Below are 23,929 nucleotides of genomic sequence, written 5' to 3'. Positions count from 1 at the left end.
GGTATCCATGGGTCTTGGAACCAAACCCCAGTAGATACTAAGGTCCCATTTCATTTCTTATTCTGGTACCAAAGACGAAAAGCCCAGGGATGCACCGTCTTCACCGAGATACAGCTGCAACTGGATTGTGCTACAAGGGACCCTGAATGGAGTCTTCCCATTTGTGGTGCAGAGTTCCTTTTGCAGAGATCTCACTACAAACCCCAGAATCCCATAGCACTGAGCCACGGCGGTTGAAGTGGTGGCAAACCACATGAATCCCGCAGTGTAGAAGCAGAGCTAGGCATGCTGCTGGGGAGGCCATACTGAAGTACAATGAGGGTTCCTGTGCTTTTAATGGGGTTGCAGAAGTGGGTTTTTTTAGCAAATTCCCCTTTGTTTGGGTTGCCAGATGCAAGTGCCTGGCCCTGGATGGCTGCGGGGTTGCCTCCTTTCCCCTGCATGGGAATTTAATGGAGGATGGCTGCAGAGCAATTACACGCTCCGCTCTGGAACTCGCAGGGTTTGCATCCACCATGCATCCCTTCCAAGACTGCTTAAATCGCACCCTTCATTAAGGACCTCAGAGAGAAAGAGAGAGCCCTTCATTCGAAATCAAACTGGCTTGTTTTTTATTTACAAAAATAAATGTATTCCCCTCCTCTGCTTTGCTCCCTCCCCCCCAAGAGAAAGGCAGAGAGGGAACGCTGCGCAGCCCTTCCCAGGAGCAGAGGAGCATCCATGGCCTGCTCTGCTCCCTGGCCCCAAATTTGGTTCATAGCAGCAGCAATAAAAGGCAAAAGAGAGGAGGGTTTTGGGTTGGGTCGGGGTGGGCAGGTGTCAGGGGCAGATCATTCTGGGGGGGGAGGTCACAGTGCAAAGTGAGCATGCACCTCAAAGGAAGGCGGAGACCGGAAAGGGGTGGTCAGGGACCCCCGTCCAGGAGGGCAGTGGCTGCTGACCCTTTATTGTGCAAATGTGGGGAAGGATGCATAGTGCTTTTCAGGGTGGGCTTGAGCGGTGATGGGAGGACCTCTCTCTGCCCCCCTTGGAAATTAAAACCCCCAAAAGGTGGGTGAGTTTTTGTGCTTTCTGTGCCAAGGAGTGAACTGAATCAGGCACCCAACTCAGCCCCTCCTCATCCAGGTAACACTGGAGTGTTTTATGGGGGGGTGGGGTGGGGGAATGTAAGGAAAGGATCAGGACCGCTGGAGCGTTAACGTGGCCGGCGCACCAACCCCGAGACCATGAGGAGGTACCACCGGCTGCAGAGTTCTCTGCAATGTTTTTAAGAGAGAGTAAAAACAGGATTTCGAGAGATGGGGAATCTGGGACAAAAGCCTCCCCCCAGATAGCAAGTGGGGTCCAACCCACCCCCTCCACGCTCCCCCGGCCGATGTTGGCAGGAGGAATGCCATTGTGCTTGGGCATTGCCAAAATGGAGGAGGACGGGAAGCACCAAGAGGGATTTCCACCTCAAACGGAAGCCACGCCATTCACAGAGACAGACAGAAAGACACACGCACAGTCTCAAACCCAGTTGTTCTAGTGAAGCATTTGGAGTGGGGGGCTCCTTAGGCCCCTACCCCCCGGCCTACTGTGCCACTTGTGGGGCTGGAGTCCTGTCCAGGGGTGACAGCCAGGGCAGGACCAGGCGGTGGGGTGGGCATCTCTTTGCTCTTGCCTGGAGGGCCTCCCGAGGAACCGCTCCCACGGCGGAGATGCTGGCTGCTGGTGGACATCTTGACCCCGGGTCCAGATGGGATGCCGCTCTCTGTAGAAGCAGCACCGACAGACCTCTCCTGCCCAGTCCCTGTTGTGTCCTCCGGGACGGAGTGGTGGTGGGTGGACTGACTGGTTGAGGGTCCGGTGTGAAGGGTACGTTCCAGTTTGCGATGCTTGCGATGGGAGGATGAGGTCGTGGGAGCGGCGGGCGGTGGAGAGTCCTGATCTGGGGGCGCCAGGATTTCACGGATGAGTTCTGTGCAGATGGAGGTAGCCTGGCGCGTCTCACGGCAGAGCTGGGAGAGGCTGAGGAAGCCGTGGGGCAGATCCTGCACCACTCGCAAGGTGACGGGCTGTCCGATTGCCCGCAGGCGCCGGGCAAACATCACGGAGTCATCCAGCATGGGGTCAAGGGCACAAGCCTAGAGAGAGGAAAGGAAGGAAGGAAAGAAGAAAGAACAGAAAGGAGGAAGAAAAACAAAAAGAATTGAATATATGTAATATAATATACATATATAGCTCAGGACCACATGTATCACTCTGGATAATTTTGGCCTACAACTCCCATTGCCCCATGCATCATAACCAATGGAGGTGTCAGTTGTGGGGATTATGGGAGTCACAGTTCAAAAAAACCACAACCTCTGGGGGACCACCGTCTTCTACCTCTTGCCTCAGAGAGAAAACCACAACCTCTCATATGCCAGGATAGGATTTCTAACATAATGACTGACTGTGAGTACACATAACAAGGGATCTCTGCTCAGAGCAACAGGATTTCCTAGAGCTGCTTACACCCCAGCTATGGGACTCCCTCCCTTTCAGATTCACCAAAAGAAAAGAAAATGCTGCCTGGATCAGGCCAGAAGGACAACATGGGTGCACCTGGGCCTTGCTTCTTTCGGCCTCTGCGGGAGAGAGAAGGCTGGCCCAGTACCATCAGGGGCTGGCCTGAAGAAAGAGGCTCCTCCCTCCCTAACTGCCCTCCCTCCGGTCCATCTGCCTTGGTCCAGGCCTCAGAGGGAGAGAAGAATGCTGGACCTGATTCCCTCCCCCCCTCACCATTCCCTTCTCCTTTTGTGTCGTGTCTTTTAGATTGTAAGCCTGTGGGCAGGGAACTGTCTGTTATCCCCTCTATTGTAAACCGCTTGGATTCCCAGTGATTGGGCGGTATATAAATAAAACCTATTATTATTATTATTATTATTATTATTATTATTATTATTATTATTATTGCTCCCACCTGCGCCTGTCAGCCAGTAGCCCCATGGCCTCCCCCCTTCTTGCCCCAAATGCTCACCACGATGTGTACGGGGGGAAGCCCCCTCAGCATCGCATCTGGGGCCAGGAGGGGAGACATGAAGGGGTTCCTGACGATGGGTGAGAGCTCCAGGGGGAGGGAGGTGGCTGGCTGGGCCGAGCGGATGGGCTGGAAACCATCAGGAAAGGTCAGTCCATTGTGGGTGCTGCTGGTTGCTGTTTCTTGCTGACCGTCATTCAGGAAGAAGCCGGGTTGGTGTTTTTGGACAGGGTCGTGTGCCGGGTCTGGAGGGGCGTCGGAGGAACAGGACAGGTCCTGGCAGGTCTGGCTCTTGCGGGACTCATTGAAACTGCCATGCAACTTGGACTTGAGGCCCACTTCTGAGATGCTCTTCCTCATGGATTCTGTGTGCCAGAGAACATCAAGGGAAGAGGGAAGGAGGAAACAAACAAACAAACAAACAAACAAGCAATAAATATTTATCCTGCCTCTCCCATTTGAGGATCAACAGGAAATGAAGGCCAGTGCTGTTGACTTGTGCCCCCCACTTCCATCTCTGCAATACTCAGCTTTCTGAGCCTTTCTTCTCAACCAGCCCCAGCATTATGATGCCCCAGTTGGAAAGCCTTCTCTGCCGTGGCACCCCAGTTATGGAATACTCTCACCAATGGAGGTGTCCTTCCACTACCAGATCAAAACATCCTACCTATTCACTGTGTTGCTGAAAAAGCCGAAGCCCACATGCAATCATGTAAAATGGGCACCAAACAACAACAACAACAATAACACAGTCTACTTGCACATCACAGTCCAGTTGCAGAAGTGTTAGCTTTCTGAGCAGAAGGATGAATGGGGTTTTGTACAGTTTTAGGTCTGGACCTGAAGCAGAAGTGGGGAAAGCTTTCCACAAATTGGGCATTTGCATAACCCTCTCTTAGATCCACCAATCCCTTGAAAAGGGGAGAAAAAAGGTCAAAAATAGGCCAGAATGGCATCCAGAACTGATGTGATGCCACTACCATTGTGCCTGAATGTGGCCTGTAGAAGTGGTCAAGGGGCTGGAAACTGTCCCCTGCCTTTTTCACTGTCCCTCCTGCTCTAAATCTGTTCATCAATGCCATGCAGAGACAGCAAAAACCCCATCATCCTTCCCTCTCTGTAAGCCCTGCTAGGCTGGTCCTAGTCCTTATGCCACCAACAGATGCCAGCTGCTGGCGGCCACACTTGCGCCTTGATGGTCACGGAGAGCCAAGAGCAATGACGCAGCCAGATGCCCCTACCGTCTTGGCTCAAGCAGCAGCACATGCTCTTAGGGGCAAAAAAGGCTGCGCCTACCACCTGCTGGGTTAGTAAGAGATGGGCCCTGGGATCGGAAGAAGCGTGCCAAGGACAACATGGAGAGCAGCCGGATCAAGGGGCGCCCAAGGCACCATGAGAAAGGGCCATGCTCTGTGGAGAAAAGGCGGATGAGAGAGGAAGGGGGGAAGGAAAGAGTGGGGAAAGATAGAGAAGAGTCCAGGCAGAAGGCTTTCCCACCAGTGCCTCCGCCAGATCCGTTGACCTTGCCCACATTCTCCACCACCGAGCCGAACAGGGATGAGGCACTGAGGCGCAGATTTCGGAAGAGCAGGGCTGTGTCTCGGTACATCATGTTTATGGGGCCCAGTTTCTCCACAGTGGGGTCCTCTGGTGGTTCTGGCTCCATCCCTTGACAGTGGGGCACAGAGAGGGGACAAGGAAAACACGTAGACACATCAGTTCCTCCATCACTATCTGCCTTTACTTCTCTTACTTGTCAAGCACACACAGCTCTTTTTAGGCCTTGTGATTCTAAGTTATGTTTTGGCTTCCTCCCACACACACAACTGACTCTCCTTTCGGCTGTGCTTCCTTCCATCTGCATCCCATTTCCTTGCACCCAGAACAACTTCCCTGGTTCCAGTCCCCATTCCTCACCGGCATAGGCACTGAGGCACTTGACCAAGACGCTGAGAGGCAGGAGTGGGTCAAGGAGGGTGAGGAGGCGGGAGGGCGAAGCCGAGGCCTGCATAAGGGTGGCTGGGTAGGCTGCCATGATCCCATCTGGCATCTTGATCCCGAAGGCCGCCGCTCGCATGGAGACAGTGATGCACAGGTTCCCGCCGGCGCTGTCTCCTGCAAGGCACACCTTCTGGGCAGTGGAGCCTGGGAAGGGAGAGACAGAGAGAGTCAGAGTCAGCGGAGATATTGGGGCAGGAGAACCCAGAGAAGTCAAACAGGGGCAGTAAAAGCAGAACTGGAAATTTCCCTAATGTTCTAAATTAGTGGTCCCCAAACTCTGCTCTTTAAGGGGTTTTGGACTTCAGAACCCAGAATCCCAGACTATTGGCCAATATGACTGCATCTTCTGGTAACTTAAGTCCAAAATCAAAGGGCACAGTCTGGAGACCACTGTTCTAAATAAATGTTTTCTGATCCAATGCTCTAAATAATGTTATCTCCACCTTTGGAAGTCTTGAAACAGAGGTTGGATGAGAATCTATCTAAATGGCATGGATGTGAAAGAGGCAGAGAACCAATGGGCTCTGATTGTAACTCTTTGCAGAGATAGTTGGAAGACGTTAACTAAGATGAAGGTGCTGATGTTTTATGAGGATAATCTCATTTTCTGAATTATGAAAATAAGTCACTGTTTGAGTTACTAGAAGATAACAAAAATCAGAAGACAAGAATAATAAGTGAATCAGGTCTCGGGAACTCAGAGACATAGGAAGTCAATGTTATGAATGTTACTGTAGTGAATGAGACATTTTTCAGTGTATGGATGTATTGTGGAATGTGTGTAAAGCACAGTACAGTGCGCCCGCGTTATAGGCGGGTGCGCTTTATGCGGACTTGAGTGTACATGCTCAAGCTGTGGGGAGCGCGCGAGGCGCAAGGGGCAGCACATCCTATTCAAATGAATGGGGTGCGTGCCTGTGGCGCCCTGCGTGCTCCTGCGCCGCTGCACACGAGCCCCATTCGAATGAATGGGGCTTGAGCATAGGCGAAATTTGCCTTACGTGGGGGGGATCTGGAACGGATCCACCGCGCAAGGCAAGGGCCCACTGTAGTTGATGTTTTATTTAAAAATCAATAATAGGAAGAATAGTGCTGCAGTTGTGGATTTCTGCATAGTAACGGGTTGTACTAGATGTCCCTTGGGATCCTTTCCAACTCTAAAGTTCTATGATTCTATGATTTAGCATGTTTGGTTTATCATATTACATTCAAACACATTCAAAGCTTCATGTGAAAGCTACTTTACTGGAATATTTGTAATAAAGTAAAGAAAATATCTAATAATAATAATAATAATAATTCTGTATTTTGTAGTATGGACCCTTCATAAAGACAAAAACGTCTGCATCTTGCAATTTATGAATGTGAACGGCCTGTTGATTTTATAGATGAACGCACTGTTTCATGAAATCAATACTTTCAGCTGGTCTTTAGGCAGAACACAAAGTTGTTCTCCACAGCTACTTCCTGTTTGCCAAATCTGCATGTTGTGACTTTCAACTGTCGTCCTTTGTGCTATTTTGAAAACCTGGCAACACTATTTCCTGGTTTTCTTTTTTTAAAAAGGCATTTCCTCAACCCAAAAATGTGCTGAAAATGCTCTCAAACCTCCAAGAGGGGAATCTGAGGGTTTCTGGGGTGTTTTGAAAATTGTTTTTTGACTCTGGGGAGGGCTGGGAGTCATAATAACAATAACAACAACAACAACAATATCCTGCCTTCCTCCAAGTACAGGGACTCACGCCGGCTTACAAATTTAAAACAGTCCAAGTTAAAACACTAAAGAACTACCCCTCTGCAGGGCTAGACAGAGCCAAGGTTGGCTTCAGGAAAAAGGCAGCTTCCTCAGATCAGCTAGGATGGGTCTTAGCAGTTGGGATGGAGACCTGAACCCAGCGCCACGTCTCTCCCCGCTTCTCCTGTGCTCCTCGGCTCCTTACCCAGCAGGTGGCAGTTCTTGAGGGCCCAGCAGTAGGCATAGAAGCACTCCTCCAGGGCCCTGGGGAAGGGGGCTTCGGGGGCCAGCGAGTAGTCAATGGAGAGGATGGGGGCCCCCAGCTCTTGGGCCCAGGACTTCAGGTAGGGCTCATGCGACTTGGAAGTCTGGGCCACAAAGCCGCCTCCATGGAAATGCACCACCAGGTAAGGCGAGCGTGGCAAGGGCTTGGCCTTCCAGAGCAGCTCCAGGGCCAGGGTGCCCTCCGGACGCATCAGGTTCATCAGCTCCTCACTGTCCTGGAGGGAGAGAAAGAGAAGGTGCAGGAGAAAAGGCAGTATATAGGTAGCAGGGGACCCAGCTGGCATCCACCTGCGTCTCCTGGCAGCGGTGCCAACAGCTAGGTCTCTGTAATCTCAAGGGCTCCTTTGACAAACCATACCATCTTTTCTTCCTAGAAATGTATCCCTCCAGGGCATAGATGGCGGAGAAATCACAGGACTGACTGCTTTCTCTCTAAGCTTTACAAATTTACATGTGAGCTTGGTTCAGACATAACTAGGGCGTCCTGATCTCAGCACATGGCCCTGAGTCTCCAATTTCCGTGGGTTATTAGACAAAAGTGCAAAATTCCAGCTTCATTAGTAAAACAGCAGCTTCCTACAATCTGCAAGGTTTAATTGATTTGGTGCTACAGCTTGCAAAGACCCTCTACGTATTTATCTGGCTTCCTCCTCCCCTCCCAGTCATTGTGGTGTCAGGATTCACCCTCTGCTCTGCTCTGCTCTGCATCCACCTTCTGGCTAGGTTCCTTATCCCATCTCCCTAATAAGAAGGAATAATCCACCTAGATCTGGGAATAGCCCCTTTACTTAAGATTTCTGTATTTATTCCCAGACAGGGAAAACATGTGTGTCTGAATGACAAGCTGTGAGCAGTGGTAGTGGTACTTAGTACATAATACTAACAAGATCACTGTGGGCTGCGCCTAGGTCTCAGGTTTAGGCCCAGAAACCTCTGGGCCTGCGACCATCCTGAACTGGTATCCCCAGACAAGGACAAGGCCCAAACCATCACACAGGTGTTCATGACTTCTTACCTGTCCTTCACGCAGCTCATGGGAGATGAGCCTCATCTGGACCGGTCCTGGCCCAGTGTGGGCCACTGGGGGTGTGATGGTGACCGTCAGCTTGGGGTCAGCGACCAGAGGCAGGTCGAAGGAATGAGGGGGCACCAAAAGTGCCCTGGAGAGCCGGACCTGGGAAGAGGCCATGCTGGCCAGAGACTGCAGAGAAGGTAAGGGAAACAGGTAGCAATGAAAATCATCAAGCGTTTCAGAAGTGTAAAGATATATAATTGAGTACCAAAGTCAGGATCATCTATGCCAAGATGTTTCTGATTTCTGGTATGATTGTGAAAGCTGGACAGTGAAGAAAGCTTATAGGAAGAACAGTGACTCATTGCAAATGTGATGCTGGAGGAGAGTTTTGTAATCTGTGGTATGTAATTTGCAATGTGTAAATTCCTACTGCAGATTGCCTTAGAAATCAAAGTGACTCAAATGATGCTATTGTATTTTGGACATTTGACAATGCAATATTGCTAGGAAAAGTGGAAGGCGGTAGGAATCTACAGATTACATTACAGATGCATTGACTCAGTCAAGGAAGCCACAGGTGTTCTGTATTTGCAAGACCTAAGCAGGACTGTTAACAACTGGATCTCTTGGCGGTCTCTCATTTGAAAAGGCACCATAAGTCAAATTCGAATTTGTGATGACCAATCCCAATAAGTAATTTTCTCAAACTCTGACTGAAAATACCTTTTCCTTGCTTACCCCAATCCTCTTACTACCTTCTCAGTAGGAAAGGCACTTCCCAAACGCCATGGTCTTTCCCAACCTTAGCAGCAGGACTCACCGCCAGCAACTCCATTTCGGTGAGATTCCAGAAGCTTTTCCAGAAATGGACATCCAGGTTCTGAGTGATGCGCTCAAACTCCATTCCGCGCAGCTCAGGATCGATTGCAAACTTCCCGCTGGTGAAAAGCGAGCTGGCTGCCACACCTGTCCATGCGCAAAGGCAAGGAAAGAGGAGCCAAAGAGAGAAGGGTGAGTGGGTGACAAGTCACAGCTCAGGGCAGGCCTCAGGTCAAGAAAGGGGCTGCATTCTGTTTTGAGGACCAACAAGGCAGGAAGGCATTGTACGTTTTGGCTGTGACACCTACAACATGGCTAGCTACAAGGAGTGAAGCCAGATCACCTCTTGGCAATTGAGTAATGCACCCTAATTAGATGCTAGAATTACAGGATGCCAGCCAAATACTAATTACTTATTAGGAATTGCAATAATTAATTGCTGCTGTTGCTGTTCTTGTAAGGTGCCCTCAAATCAGCTCAGACTTGAGGAAACTCTACTGCAGGGTTTTCTTGGCAAGATTTGTTCAGAGGAGGCTGAGAGACAGAGCGTGACTTGCCCAAGGCCAACCACTGGGCTGAGCAGGGATTCGAACCCTCCTCTCCTGAAGGAGTCCTGCTCCGGCACTCGAACCACTACACCACCCTGTCTCTCCCAGGGCTTTGGCTATTGGCTCTCTAGTTACAATGAGTCTAACATAATTGTTCATGCTAGCAACAACATTCTTTCGTAATTAATAATATTTGACTTTTGCAGCAAATGCAAACTGATTCTTCGAGGGGAATCATTCCTGGCTTGAACCGTGCTCTAAAAACAGACCTTTGATGCCCTCAGTCAGAGGCCATTATCTTCTGTTAGGCTAATGGCTGGGGACAGATATAGACTCCAATAGGCTGTTCATAACTAAATCACACACTCTATTTAGTCCAGGGAATTACTGCATGCGATGCAAACACCGATTACTACAAGGAATTACAAAGGACAGTGGATTAGTAATCTTGTTTGTTATTCCAGTTTTGCCACTTACCAGGTATTCCTGACTGAGTTTTGGACCCTTAATGATCTGGATTCTGTCCAAGATCCAGGTTTCAGTGAGATGTTGCAGGACAATAACATGGCCTATCCTAAGTTGTGTCATTTTTGATAATGGTGCTATTGTGATCTTATCTATAGTGATTTCATTCAGATGCTTTGTCAGTCCAATAGGAACTTCTCTTACTGGAACCGTTAGCAAGCCTCAATATGTAACAATCTTTTCCCTCTCTTTGCCTTCAGTTCTGCTGTTGTTGTTATCATTCTATTTCATCATTAATATAACATAATCGCTATTACTACAAAGAGTAATTCCTGAACTGATGTAAACTTACACTGTGAAGAAAATAATTCCTAACTTCAAATATTGTGAAAGAGAATCCTTATTGCACATAGTCAAATGCTGTTACAATTGGGCAGAGTAAAATGTCATTGTGTTTACATCTAAACCCGATTTAAAAACATTTGCAACTATGCTCTTCTTTTCCATTCCCAACAACCTTTCTGATTCTTGGAGGCAGACACCATCTACAAAAAATACATTTCATGGAATCATAGGTTTTGAAGGGACCCCAAGGGCCATCCTCAGCCATGTGGGACATACAAGCGGTTATCCAACCTGAGTTTAAAGACCTCCAATGAAGAAGAGTCAATCCCGGCCCAAGCAGTCAATTCCACAATGGAACAGCTCTTACCATCAGCAAGTTCTTCCCAACATTTAGGTGGAATCTCCTTTCTCACAATTTGAATCCATTGCTCCATGTCTCTGGAGCAACCGAAAATAAGCTTGTTCCAGCCTCAATATGACATGGGTATGTTTAGCTTCGAGAAGAGAAGACTAAGAGGCGACATCACATCTAACATTAAATATCTTAAAAGATGCCACAGAAAAGATGGAGCAAGTTTGTTTTCTGATGCTCCAGAGACTAGGAAACAAACCAGTGGACTCAGATCATAAGAAAGGGGATTCCACCTAAACATTAGGAAGACCCTTTTTACTGCAAGTGCTGCTTGAAAGTGGAATGGGCTGCCTCAGAAGGCAATGGGCCTTCTCCTTCTTTGGAAATCTTTAAGCAGAGGTTGGATGGACATTTTTTGTTGTGTATTCCACCTGGCAAATGGGGTTGATGGCCCTTAGGGTCCCTTCCCACTCTCTGGGCCTATGACTCTATAAGGTCCCGTGACTCACCAATGCCGGAAACGTGACGCTTGTAATTTTCCCCAAAGGAGACGAGGCTGATGGCGATGGTCTGCAAGAAGGGCCGGATTGAGGGAGCAAACTGCGAAGCAAGAGGACACTGTTAATGCTCAAGGGAGCCATGCCTTCCTCCCTTCACAAGCCAGGCTATCTTCTCCATCCCAGCTGAGGCAGAGAAGGGCAAGCTGGCTCACAAAACAGACTGGAAGGGAAACAGTACTGATGGCAAGGTATGGCTCAGGTCCAGGTTATTGGAGGGAACGATATTCAGCCATAAGAGTATGCCTGCGTTTTGAGATCTTTTGCAGAGTCCCTCAGTCTCACAGGTGCATCTGGTGGGGAGATGGGAGAGACAGGGTCTTTATGGTGGCTGCTCCTACCTCGAACTCACTTCCTAAAGAGGCTGGAATGGCACCCTCCACAGTGACCTTCTTGGACACCAACTGAAGACTGCTTTTAAAAGAAAAAATTCAAGAGGCCTTTGGAACGGACTCTTTATGTCAAAAGGGCTTTTAGTGATTCAGGCGGAGTACCCCTTATATGACACACTTCAGGGATACTGGGGGAAGCAGGTGGCTGGCCTCAAAAACTTTTGGGTTTCCAGAATTCTGTATTAGAGATGCTCCAACCTGTATATTGCATTGTCTGTACGTGTTGCTTTTTAAAATAGGTATGCTTTTAAAGTTGCTGTAACTGTATGGACAGTTTAATTTGATCAAACGTTTTGTACAGTTAGACTGACCTGAACTTTGGATTTTAGGATATTTTGGGTTTTTGGAGTCCCAGTCTTGGGAGAAGAGCGGGAAATAAATAAATAAATAAATAAATTATTATTATTATTATTGAATTCTGGATAAGGGAGAATCAACCTTTAACAGCACCAGCTGAGAAACAAAGCAAGCTGTTTGCAGAGGGAAAGAGCAAGGTCTACACTAAGTGACTCTGGCATTCCTGCCAGGAAGGACCCTGGTTGGGACCAGATGGAGAGGCAGCTGAGATCCATAGTCAAACCTGGCCAATGGGGCTGGAGGATGGCAGGGCAAGCGTCTTTTTGTGGGAGGGCTACTGGGAGGAAGTGGGATCACGTTACCGTCAGCATCGCCGCTCAAGGACAAAACCAGCAAGGCCACCGCAGCAGCCTGCGTGGAAAGGTGGCGGACAGAAAGGGGAAGGCCAGGGCTAGCGTTCTGGAACAGAGAGGCCTTGCTAAGGTCTCTAACCAACTTTGGAGCTTTGCTTTTGGGGAGAAAACAGGGCAGGAAGGTTGGACAGCTGGTGGAAACACAGGCATCTTCCGCACTGCACAACAGAATCCATTTTTAAAAAGGAGGTTATGCAGGCACATAAGTAATGTGACGTACCTGCCACATCTGCACCCCAGGATTTGCAGCCTAGAACTAGAGTTCTCTGGCAAAGGGTTAGAAATAACTCACAAATACAACAAATCCCAGCAGCCTGTAGGATGGAGCCAAGGCAGCTAAAGTGCTGTCAAAGCACTGTCATTGTGCAGTGCGAAAAGGACTGAGGATGCAACCAGACAGATTAAAAAGACCAGAACGTCCCAGACTGTGTTCCTCTTCTATCCAATTTTATTTTGGAGAGCCAGACACACTTTGTTTGTCCCAGAATATTCTCTGTCAGCTCCAGGCATGCTCAGAGACTTTTTGTACCAGCTCACCGGGTATATATATTATTTTAACCCAGCATAAAAATTGTAAAGAACAGGAACAAAATCTGGGACTTTTCACTCCGTTTGGAAGACATTTCTTTTGGGGAAAGGGTGTTTGCCTGCCTCTCATGAGGAGGCTTCAGGCTTCCTTCAGGATTATGACTAAGAGATTTGCTTGGGCAGCGCTGTAAGATATCAGACTCAATAAAAAGAGTAGGTTAGGCAGGCACATAAGTAATGTGACAGATTCCTGCCCCAAGGAGAACACTACTGGAATGGATCAAGGAAGAACAGCCGGCTGTCTTCCTAGCAGGACCCTCTTTCTTGCAAGGGGAGATGAGGCAGTCGAGGATGTAGCATGGCTAAGCTATGCCCTTCAAAGGGTACAGGAGTGAGGGCAGCAGGAAAGGAAAGGAAAGCTAAAAGTGCCATGAGGTCCAGGATGTACCCCAGGTCCAAAGGAACACAGGCAAGGCTAGGAAAGACGCCTTTCGAAAATCGGACATGGCCTCTCTCATAACCAGTCAGAACTCCCTATACAAGCCTGCCCCAGCTTTAAGATCCCTGGGAGAGGGATTTCTTTCCATCCAACTACCATCACTGGCAAATCTGGTGAGGACATTCTTGGAGGCTGCTCCCACTCTTTTTCCACCGGCAGGTAAACACCTTTTTCTTTAAGGAGCAATTTGGTTTTACATTTGCAGTGGCAGATGGAGCTTTTATTGGGTTGGGATGGTTATTTGGATGTGTTTTCGAGGTGTTTTTAAGTTGTGCTTTTGAACAGAACTCAGGTTTAATTCTGCTTTAACTTGTATATTGATACCTTTTTGTTTTGAGTTTCAGTGTTTTAAATTACTGCACACCGCCTTGAATCCCATGATGGGAGAAAGGTGGGGTATAAATCAGAGAAATGACTGACTGACTACAGGGCTGAGGACCTGCAAACCGTCCTCCCTGCCCCATGGGGAGCCACCAGCCCCAAAGCCCTCACCTGGAAGCCCATGCAGCGTCCGTAGAAGCATCCCTTCTGCATGGTGATGTACTCCCGCAGGAACTGCTCCGAGAGGCCCCGTTCCTCGTGGTTGAAGAGGTATCCCGGGCGGTTATGAGTAAGGAGGCGCTGGGCCAGGTAGACCAAGGCCCGGAGCTGGGTCAAGGCAGTGCAATAGGCCTCCAGCTCGACGCAGTTGTGGTTGGTGCGGAAGAAGATGCTGCGGCGGTTGGCGGCCACATAGCGGCTCTTGTGGATGATGTGGGCCAAGCAGCAGCGGACGGTCTGGGCCAGGCTGCGGTAGCCATTGGCCGGCGTCTGCTCGTCCAGGTCAAAGAGGTGGTTGATGGTGGCAAAGTGGCCCAGGATGGGCTCCAGGCACCGGGCGTGCTCCCGGATGGTAGTGAAGGCTGCCAGGAAGCGCTGGCCCGTCTCGGAGGTACTGTCCCGGAAGAAGGCTGCGTTATCCTCCGCCAGCATGTGCAGCGTTTGGAAGAGGGCCCGGGAGTCCATGGCGCCGGAGACAAGGGGGCCTGTAAAGGGGGAAGGCAGAGGAGTGTCAGGGGCTGCATGGGGGGACGAGCATCAAAAGAGGGACCTGGGGAGGGAGAGAACCTTCACCCAGTGCTATCGGTACTTACGCTTCACTGTTGCTGTCTCAACTACGTTCTCCACATCCCCCCTGGATCTTCTGCCTCCTCTCTTCCTCCTTGTGCTGACGGGGCGCCCTAGGAATGGAACAGGCATTGCTTAGCATACCCTCTTCCTTGGTAAAAGTACACTTCTGGATGGGGCTGCTCTAACGGATGGAGCTAAGAAAGCTGGGAAGACTGGCCTTCTTGGATCTCCAAATCCCAGAATTCCCCCAGAGGCCACGATTTGGGGAGATGCAATCCAAAATGTTAAGCAAATCCCAAGCCCTGAAGGCAACTCATGGGCACCAGATGTCTCACATCCATTATTTTTGCCGGAAGAGCAGATCAGAAAGAAATTCTAGGAAGACCTGGCTGGTAAATCTTTGGTTGAGGGGTAAGGAGAATAAGATGGTCCACTGCCAAACAGGTTCTTCGGATCACAACTCCCAGAATCTCCCAGTGGCAAAGTTGGGCTGGGCAGATTATGAGTGATGTAGTCCAAAAATGCTGCTGTCCAAAAAATAAGTTCACCTGTTTGTGGGAGGCAACAGGCTTAGTTGAAACGATCTCCCTGGCATTTTACAGCCTCTCTTTCTGCCCCACGGAAGTGCTTGGGCTCCCTTTATTTCCACAGTTTGTGTGTCTGTGTGTAGGCAGAGCTAAGAAGGCACTGGGCAAAACCCAGTCCCCTTACTCTGACTGGCCTAGCCTGGGATTGCAAAAGCCAGAAGGACAGAGCTTTCCGCATACTCAGCTCTCACATCATACCAACAGCTGTTTTTGCAATTACCAGGTTTGTAAAACAAGATAAAATAAACCACTTCCAAACCATTTACAAAGCAGTTCGCACACATTCCCTCCAACATCTTCACAACAGCCTGGTGAGGGAGGCTGGTCCCATCCTCCCCACATCATAGAGAAGGTTTTGCCCAATGTTTCCATGGGGCAAGGATGGGGAAGACTTCCTTATCAATAGGTTATATTTTTTTTACCTGCTGTGCTCTACTGTGTTCCTCAAATCGGTTCCCACTTCAAACCGGCACGGAGAGGGCTGTACTCACCCTGTTGCTGACTGCTGTCTGTTCTGAGTCGCTTTAGGAGCATTGGCTGCTGCCAGCTGAACTTAAAGGACCGCTGGGGACGCTGACAGCCCAACTCCGCCTGGGAGGATGGCATGCAAAGGGGAGACAGCCCACTTTCGGGAGGGGAGAGGAGGACATGGGAGCTTGCTTTGGTCTCTGGGTTTACAAGAAAGGTGGGCAAGAGTGGAGGAGAAGAGCCAGAGGAGGGACAGGCCTGGTGCCCCCACCTGCAAATAAAATATAATGAAGTGGATGGGACTCACCCTCCTTTGCATGCATTTCCCTTCCTTGCAAGTCTAGGGATTCTGGGGCACATGATCTACATTCTAGCACCAGCCAACTCCTCAATTCCAAGGCCAGGATATACCTTGCCTGTGCCTGGGCATGTTATGGGCTTGAACCAAAGTCAACTGCAAGATGAAGGATCTGACTACATTCACCCTCCACTTAACTATTTGTATGAAGATGAGGGACTCAAAAAGGAGGGAAAGGTTTTGATAGCAAAGATGGGTCAGGAAAGTTGGAGGCTGCAACAAATAGGGTTGAGGTCGGGAGAGCACAGAATACAGGTTTTTAAACACAACGTAATGCACTTTTAAATGTATTTTTTTTCTGAGTGCTCCTAAAAATACACTAAGACATGTTTGGTTTCTTCCTCCCTTCTGTCAGTCCAAGAGGACTAGCAACTTCTTTGGCTTTTAATGAAAACGTGGAAGCCTGTGATCCAACATTTGTTCACTGTGATAGTTTCTCTTTTATCCTGCAACTCACTGGATGAGCCCATGCAGATTCCTAGTCCCTTGACCCAATCGTTCAGATTTAATTTTACTGGATATTGCAAAAACAACACCAACACCCAAAACGATGCCAGTCGGTTTCCCAAGAGAAGAAGCAAGTGATCTGGAGCAAAGGAAGAGAACAAACAGGGCCCTTTCCTCATCCATGGCAGGGAGCCCTGGCTTTTCGTGGGGACTCTTGTGACTGTGTTTTGCAGAGACTGAACTGAGTGAGGTCAACTGGACCAACAATGCTTCCCAGGATGAAGGTCAAGTTGTCAACATGCGGTTAGATTCCCCAAGGCTCCTGGGAACTCATCTGGAAGTAAACACGAACTTAGGACTGCTGAGGAGCGTTCCCCTTTAGACAGAGAGCCCTGGGATGGGGAGGAAATGGGTGCACTTTATTTGGCGGTTGGAAGAACCCACAAGTCACCCAGAGAACACAAGGATGGGAAGTGATCCCGCAATGTTTTAAACCAGGGGCTGGGACATCTAGCACCTTTGCTTCAGATGTTGTAGCCTAACAACATCTGGGGAAAAGGTGACCATTTCTCAAACTCTATTCCCTGCTTTGAGCTGTGGCTGTCCTGCTAGTAGCCCTACATGCCAGCGGGTCATCTGGCTTTGTTTGAAAAAGCAAAATAGAAGGAGTATAGGAGGCTAACGGAGGGAGGCTGAACAATTCAACAAATTGGCTAGAATTCTCTATTGCGGTCTATGTTACGTAACTTTACCTGCACTTAGCTATGTTGCAGCGGCGCTAAGGAATCCTTCTAGTGAATTATGAAGATGTGCATCAGGTTACTGGTAATTCTCCCAATGCGCTTTGGGAGTGCCTGACACACATTGGTGGCCATTGTGCATTGGATCCTGATGCGCAAGGGTCACTTGGCTGGCTCCCTTACATACTAACGCCAGGGCAATCCCTGGAGGAATACAGACATTGCAAAACTGCTCAGTTCCATTTCTTGCAGGTGCTAAGTCCTCTTTGGAAGAATCAAGTCCCCAAGCGAATTTCCGGGAACTATTCCTTAATTCCCAAGGAAAGCACACTTAGGTGCTTTGTGCCACAGCTCAGATAGAGCAGGCTCCCTTCCCTTCCCCTTTGCCAGGTGCAACCCTCTGCAACTGCAGCTGAGACCTCTCCTTGGCTGCTTCCGCTTGACCCACACACTTCCCCATTGCCTTCATGTGTGCCTCATCTTTCCAACAGCCAGCTTCTGACAAGACACAGGTCTGTATCCACACCTAGTCTTCCAAATCCGAAGGTGAGGCATTCCCATTAAGCGTGCCTAGCAAGGTTACACATGGGGTGTGTTCAGTCCCCCCTCCCTTTTCACAAAACAAACCCACTCCACAACTTCTGACCTTCTGGCTGCGTCAGGCAGACATGCCTACCAGCAATTACAATGTTGACTAAGTTATTTCTCTTTCCCCTTTCCCAAACGCCTTAAAAATACTTTTCATGCCTATTCATGTCAACAGGACTTCTTGTTCCACCTTCTTTTCCTTTTTAAACAATTAAGCTGAAAGACCCTTCAGGGCTGAGGTAAAATGGCAGCACCTTACAGGGACTGGCCCATCAATCCTATGCGCAGTCCCAGGTCTTTCCAGGAGCAGCAGGATCAGTTTTTGCAGCGCCTGGTTTGGAGGAAGGCCGGCTGGCAACGTGTGTGGCAGGTGACCCTTTGGCTATAGCCTGGTTCCAGTTCCCATTGTAGCCAGTAACCAGCATGGCCAGTAGTCAGAGAAGATGGGAACTGTAGCCCCAAATTATCCAGAGATTCACAGGCTGCCCAGTATGGCTGGTGAGTAGCAGAGCTGACTGTACACAATGCAACAGATGAGTTTCTATAGTGACTCAACCACTTGAATTGGCGTGATTTTAAATAATAGCAGTGTTAAATCCATTTTCTTATTACCACAAACTGGAAAAACAACTCTTTGTGTGGATGTGTGAGAGGACAGAGGGGCAGGAGGTAAATATGGAAAGTATGTACTGTATCAGGGAATTATGCTCCTCCTGATTTTATTGGTGTGCAACTCCCAGCATCCCTCACCTCTGGCCATGCAGGCTGGGACTGATGGGAGATGCAGTCCCAACAACACCTGGAAGGAGGCATCTGACCAATGCTGGTATACAAGGCACTTCCTCAGACATGCAGGGCTACTATACAGGGGAAATGAATGCAATCCCCTGCTGAACATTTATTGTCGCTGCTGTTCTTGTTTTATTTACAGCCTGCATTTCCCCCAATTCGAGACTCAAGGTAGCTTAAAGCAAAGTAAAACTGATATGTATTTACAAAGCAGGGACAAAAACATAAGAATGAAAAACATATATAAAGTTATAGCTAAAGTGCAATTAACCTATCTGCAGAATTAAATCCATTTAAAACAAACTGGTTCAAAGGCAAGGCAAAACCACCACTGAAGATTCCTTGCCACAGAAAACCCTATGAAATCCATGTGGTCGCCATAAGTCAACCCACGACCTGAAGGCACACGCCTAGAAACTAGCCCAAACCTAAATTCCCTAAAGGCACCAGATCCCATCTGGCCTTGGAAGCTAAACAGGTCCAGTCCTGGCTAGTACATGGATGGGAGAAATCCCAGGGACCGATGGGCTGTATTTCAGAGGAAGGGACTGGGAAAACCACCTCTTGGTTAAAAATACTCTATGAAATTCATGGAGCCACCATAATTTGGCAGGTGAATTGAAGGCTTGTACACACACACACCACCACCACCACCAACAACAACAACAACAGGTGTGCAGTGGACCCTAGAAGGGAATTGAGTGGATCCCTGTGGAGAAAATCCCATGCTCTTCTCTCTCCGACAAGAACGAACACAATGTCCATTTCCCTCACAGCAGGAGTGAATGGAAATGGCTCCCTCTGATAGATGGGAACAGCCCCATCAACCCAGAATGCTGGAAGAAAGGGGAAAGCTTTCAGGCTGAAGGGCTCAAGAACCAAAACCAGAACAATTCTGGACTCTATCAATAGGACTACAGTGTCCAGATCAAAAGAAGTAGCAGTGCCACTCTATCTTGCTATGGGCAGACCTTACCAGGAGGAATCCTATGCCCACTTCTGGGTACCACAATTCATGGATATGGACAAGCTGGAACATGTCCAGACGAAAGTGACCAAGATGGTCAAAAGTCTGGAAACCTCCAAGCCCTTTGAAGAATGATTTGGGGAGCAGGATATGTTTAGCTTGGAGAAGAGAAGATGGCAAAGTGGCATGACAACTATCTTTAAATATTCGAAGGGATGTCATGCGAAAGATGGAGTGAGCTGGGGTTTTTGCCACTCCAGAGATCAGAACCTGAAGCAATGGATTCAAATTGCAAGAAAAGAGATCCCACCTAAACGCGAGGAAGAACCTTTGTACAGTGGAATAAACTGCCTCCGCGTGAAGTGGGCCCTCCTTCTCTGGAAGTCTCCAAGCAGAAGTTGGCTGGGAGTGTTTTGACAGCGATCTCCTGCATGGCAGGGGCTGGACCTGGTGGTCCTTGAGGTCTCTTCCAAATCTATGGTTCTGCTGTACTATCCATGGCATGTGCTAGACTACCTGGCCGCCATCCCTGGGCTTGGTCTGCGCCGTTCCTGGAGTTTGGGACCGTCTGACTCATGGCTTTGGCAGCTGGAAGAGTGAACAAAACAACAATTCTGGAAACTAGAAAGCAAACAGTCCCAGCTGAGCCGAGGAGGCAGGATTAGGCCGGGGGCACAGGCTGAAAGGGGGGAGCCAGGAAAAGGCCAGGAATGGCAAGGAAAGGGGACTGGGAGAAAAGGCAGGGAGGATCCTTGCAGCTAGAAGAGTCAACAGCACCGAGTGACTCTGCGGACTCCCTTCCTCTCTGGAAGGAGGAGGACAAAACCTTTGACCTTTGCTGGGGAGAGGGGAAGCGGCTCAAGCTGGCGCAAGGAGCAACAGACTCATGGGGCAAAGGTCTCCGATCACCCCATCTCCTGCCCACTCTGGGATTGGCCCAGAGCCCGGCTTTCCCCCAGCCCATCTTTCATGCCTCAGTCTCCCCAAAAGGTTTTTTTTTGGTGATGCTGGAGCTTTGGGTTCTAGCAGAGGAGAAACAAAACACAGGCGTAAGAGTGAGAGAAAGGATGGGGGAGCATCTCCTTTGGCTCTGCCAGGGCTAATGCCTGCTCGAAGGAAGATTATCAAGCGACATGTGAGGCTTGTTGTGCCAGGCACAAAGCAGACAGAGCTCTCTTTGTGCCGGCAGCTGAGGTGCCAACCTCCTCTGCAGAGAGCAGATGGGGCAGAGAGAGTGCCAATGCTGTGTGTGTGTTTGTGCGGAGAAGTTTCTCGGGGAGAGAAAGCACCCAGCACCGTAACACTCTTGCTTCACAGGTCAAGAATGTGGTGCCTCAGGTCTCTGCAAACCCTTCAACTGACTTGACACTTTACTTGTGTTCGGACCGGTTTGCTGACAGACGGATATAAAGTCCTTCACGAGCAGCGGCATGTTTTCCATCTTGTACAATAAAGAAACAAACAGTACAACTGTTAAGGTGTTGAAATCCATTTTGCATTTTCCTCCTTCCACAAGACTTTTACAGGGCTGCATAAGCCACTCATCAGGCTGAAATGGCTGGGCAGCGTATAATTATGCCAAAAGGAATCCCTAAACTGAGCAGTCCTCAATGGTCCTCCTGCAGGGAAGCCCAGCCTGCATTCATTTATTTACAAGATCCGCTTTCCAGTCTGTGTGGTTCTGGTGTGTTTGGGGCGGAATAAAACCCGAAAAGCGTGGGCAGCCCTGAAAGTGGTTGCTTTAGGGGAGATGAGCTCCGAGTGTCTTATTTCATGTTCCCAAATGCCTCTTTACATAAAGGAAAAACTTCAGGCAGTACAGAATCCTAGGAAGCCAAGGCTGAGAGGCATGTCCTTGCAAGAACTGTAAGGAGGCAATGCACACCAAGCGTCTCGGTCTGCAACTCCACAAAGACACATCAATGTAATCCAAACTGACATTTTTAGCAGGAAGACCAAAGATGTGGGAAGATGGCTTGTTAACAAGCAGCAAGAATAAGAGGAGAAAGACGAAACAAAACAGGTTCGGCCGTGTGAGCGCACAACTGTCAACGCTGGCAGGAGTCCAGCCTCACACCCAAGAAGACATCCTCCCTCTTTTAAAACGCAAGTAATTGTGTTAAAGATCTCATCCTAAAGTCACACAAAGCCTGGCAGAAGAAGCATCAGAGCAGATGAAATATATCTTTCCTTCTACACCGTATATACTTAAAAGCAAAGTCCTACGCTTGTGTCCTCCAAAGTGCATCCCATGAAGTTAAAGAGGACCTGCCTGCCAGACCAAACTGTTCAAAAGTTACTTTGAGTGGGAAGTCGCAACTAATCTCTTGGAGCCCCAGTGGCTTAAATCTGCCTGAAAGCTTATGTAACGATTCCTAAAACCTCCCTATCAAATTCTGAACGTACCTCCATCTGTTTATGGCTTGCAGATCTGAAACCAGAAGCACCCGCAAGTGAATTTTCGTGTGAGACGGTTGCGTGATGCGCGCAAATGACTAAAGAGCCTGAAAGGCAGCAGACATGGATCTTACCGGCCGAGAAAGGTCAGCCCTGGATAGCACTTGCATGGGAGACCACCAATGAATACTGGGAAAACCACTTCTAAGGAGACCTCTCCTAAGCAAACCCTGTCAGATTTGCCGACTACTTGAGGGCACACAAAGACACACACAGACACACAATAGCACCAGATTTATGAAAGGGTTGCTTTGACTGAGAGGTCCTGCATGGCGGGGTTTGGGCTGGATGGCCCTGGTGGTCTCCTCCACTGAGCCACAAACGCAGAAAGGACGGAAGGGGGTATAGGGCTACCCCAAGCAGCCCAAGACTTCCATCTCGGGAGGGAGCAGCCTCCGACTCCCACGAAACGGGGCTTGAGCAAATATTTGCTTCCTGGAGAACAACCCAGAGCGGCCGGCTATTCCTTGCCAGCATCAGGCCTCCCCTACTTTGATGTTTGAGATTTGGAGGGGAGTCCGGCTGAGGAGGGAGGGAGCTTGTTTTCTGCTGCTCCAGAGAGAAGGACCCAATGGAGCCACGGAGGCAAAGCCCAGGAGAAGAGGGTCCAGGTCAACATTAGCAAGAAGCTCCTGAGAGAAGAGCTGCTTGATAGTGGAAGCATGGAGGCCTTGAAGCAGAGGCTGGAGAGTTCCTGCAGGGCAGAAGGGGGCCTTTCGGGGTCTCTGTGATGCTTTGCCAACCGCTTCTTTGTAAAGGAGATTTCAGCCAGACGTTAATCAAATGTAGACTGAGAAGGAATAGGCAGAAAACAAGGCAACGAAGCCCTTGACAACTTCGTGATGCTAATAGTTTGAGCTCCAAAGTGCCTTTAAAGCTATGCATCCTGAGTCTAAACACAAACAATGCATGTAAACAACAAACAAAGCTCTGGTGCTAAATAATGCAGATACAAATGATCAATCCTCAAATAGCGAACGATGGCTCCTCAAGGACCGGGAGAAGTCACTTCTTGTGGGGGGGAGGGGCCCCTCCCCCCCCCCCCCCCCCAGCAAGAAGGAAGGCACTGCAACTCCCAGAATCCCCCGTCACTCACCCAGCGACAGGGGGAGAGCGGAAGGCCTGACCAAAGTTACCTTTTGGGGGAGGCAGGGAACGAACAATCCCAGGCGGCAGCGAGAGAAGGGACTAAAGCCGGGGCTAACTTTGGGAGGGACTGCAACTCCCAGGATCCCCCTCCAGCAAGAGAGGCAGCTCCCAGGTTCCCCCAAAGGTCCTTCTGAGGGATGCTGGGAGCTGTAGTCACGTGGGAGGCTCCGAGAGGGGCTCCCAAGAAGCCCCCATTTGCCCGGAGCGGAGGCCCTTCCACCTGCGCCTACGTCACGCGGCCCCGCCCCTCGCCCCGCCCCCCGCCGCTCACCCGGGGGGGCTCCGTCCTGGTCCCGCGCCAGCCTCCGAGCGGCCCCCCTCCCTCCCGGGCTCCGCCGCGGACCCAACGCCCGCCGCAGCAGCAGCAGCCGCCGCCACATGACCCCCGCCGGCCAATGGGGACGCCGCCCGGCCGGAGAGGGGCTCCTTTGCAGCGTCACCCCGCCCGTTGCCCCGGCAACCGCGTCCTCGCTTCCGCCCGCGGGCCCTCTGGGGTTTGTAGTCTTTCCGAGCTCCTCGGCCTGACTCTGTCAGAGGGCCCTGGCGCCGCGGGAGGACTACAAATCCCACCGTTCCTTAGCGAGGAGTCGTCGTGGCAGCTGTTACACGGGTTCTCAACCTTTGGGCCTCTAGATCTTTTGAGACTTCAACTCCCAGAATTCCTGAACAAGGAGCACACTGACTGGGGCTTCTGGGAACTGAAGTCCAAAACACCTGGAGGCCCAGAGGCTGAGAACCACTGACCTAGGAGGACCCCCCCCCCATTGACCTGGAGGGATCCAAGGCCCAGGAGGGCGTCCAGGTCCCCCCACTGTGGCCCTAGGGCTCTGGGACAATGTGCCCCTTGGCTCCTTGTTCCTCTGGGTCAGTCTACCCCCCTCGGCCAGTGGCTCTCAACCTTCCTAATGCTGTCCCTCATGTTGTGGTGACCCCCAACCATAGAGGAGCGGTGTCTGGGTCCCAAAGGCTATCGGACATATGTGTTTTCCAATGCTCTTAGGCGACCCCACGAAA

General features: G+C 49.9%; 1 protein-coding gene across 3 annotated transcripts; it reads right to left on the bottom strand.

Moving 5' to 3' along the window:
• Positions 1-380: 380 nt before the first annotated feature.
• On the bottom strand, positions 381-23,301 carry LIPE (lipase E, hormone sensitive type). Of its 3 annotated transcripts, none has more exons than XM_042440036.1 (11): positions 23,187-23,301; positions 14,389-14,475; positions 13,748-14,280; positions 11,079-11,169; positions 8,861-9,006; positions 8,041-8,226; positions 6,946-7,240; positions 4,922-5,149; positions 4,502-4,672; positions 3,005-3,369; positions 381-2,126 (listed from the first exon to the last, which is right to left on the bottom strand). In XM_042440036.1, the coding sequence occupies exons 1-11, from the start codon at positions 23,293-23,295 to the stop codon at positions 1,554-1,556; spliced, it is 2,784 nt and encodes a 927-aa protein (XP_042295970.1). In that variant the 5' UTR covers positions 23,296-23,301; the 3' UTR covers positions 381-1,553. The 3 variants fall into 3 exon arrangements, with proteins under 3 accessions (XP_042295970.1, XP_042295971.1, XP_042295972.1); XM_042440037.1 differs by lacking the exon at positions 23,187-23,301 and adding an exon at positions 22,903-23,136 and having other exon boundaries at positions 382-2,126; XM_042440038.1 differs by lacking the exon at positions 23,187-23,301 and adding an exon at positions 19,620-19,772 and having other exon boundaries at positions 382-2,126.
• Positions 23,302-23,929: the final 628 nt, after the last annotated feature.

Source organism: Sceloporus undulatus, chromosome 9 (genome assembly GCF_019175285.1).
Source record: "Sceloporus undulatus isolate JIND9_A2432 ecotype Alabama chromosome 9, SceUnd_v1.1, whole genome shotgun sequence".
NCBI classification, from domain to species: domain Eukaryota; kingdom Metazoa; phylum Chordata; class Lepidosauria; order Squamata; family Phrynosomatidae; genus Sceloporus; species Sceloporus undulatus.
The sequence above is the reverse complement of the archived record's forward strand: the minus strand, read 5'-3'. Positions and strand labels throughout refer to the sequence as shown.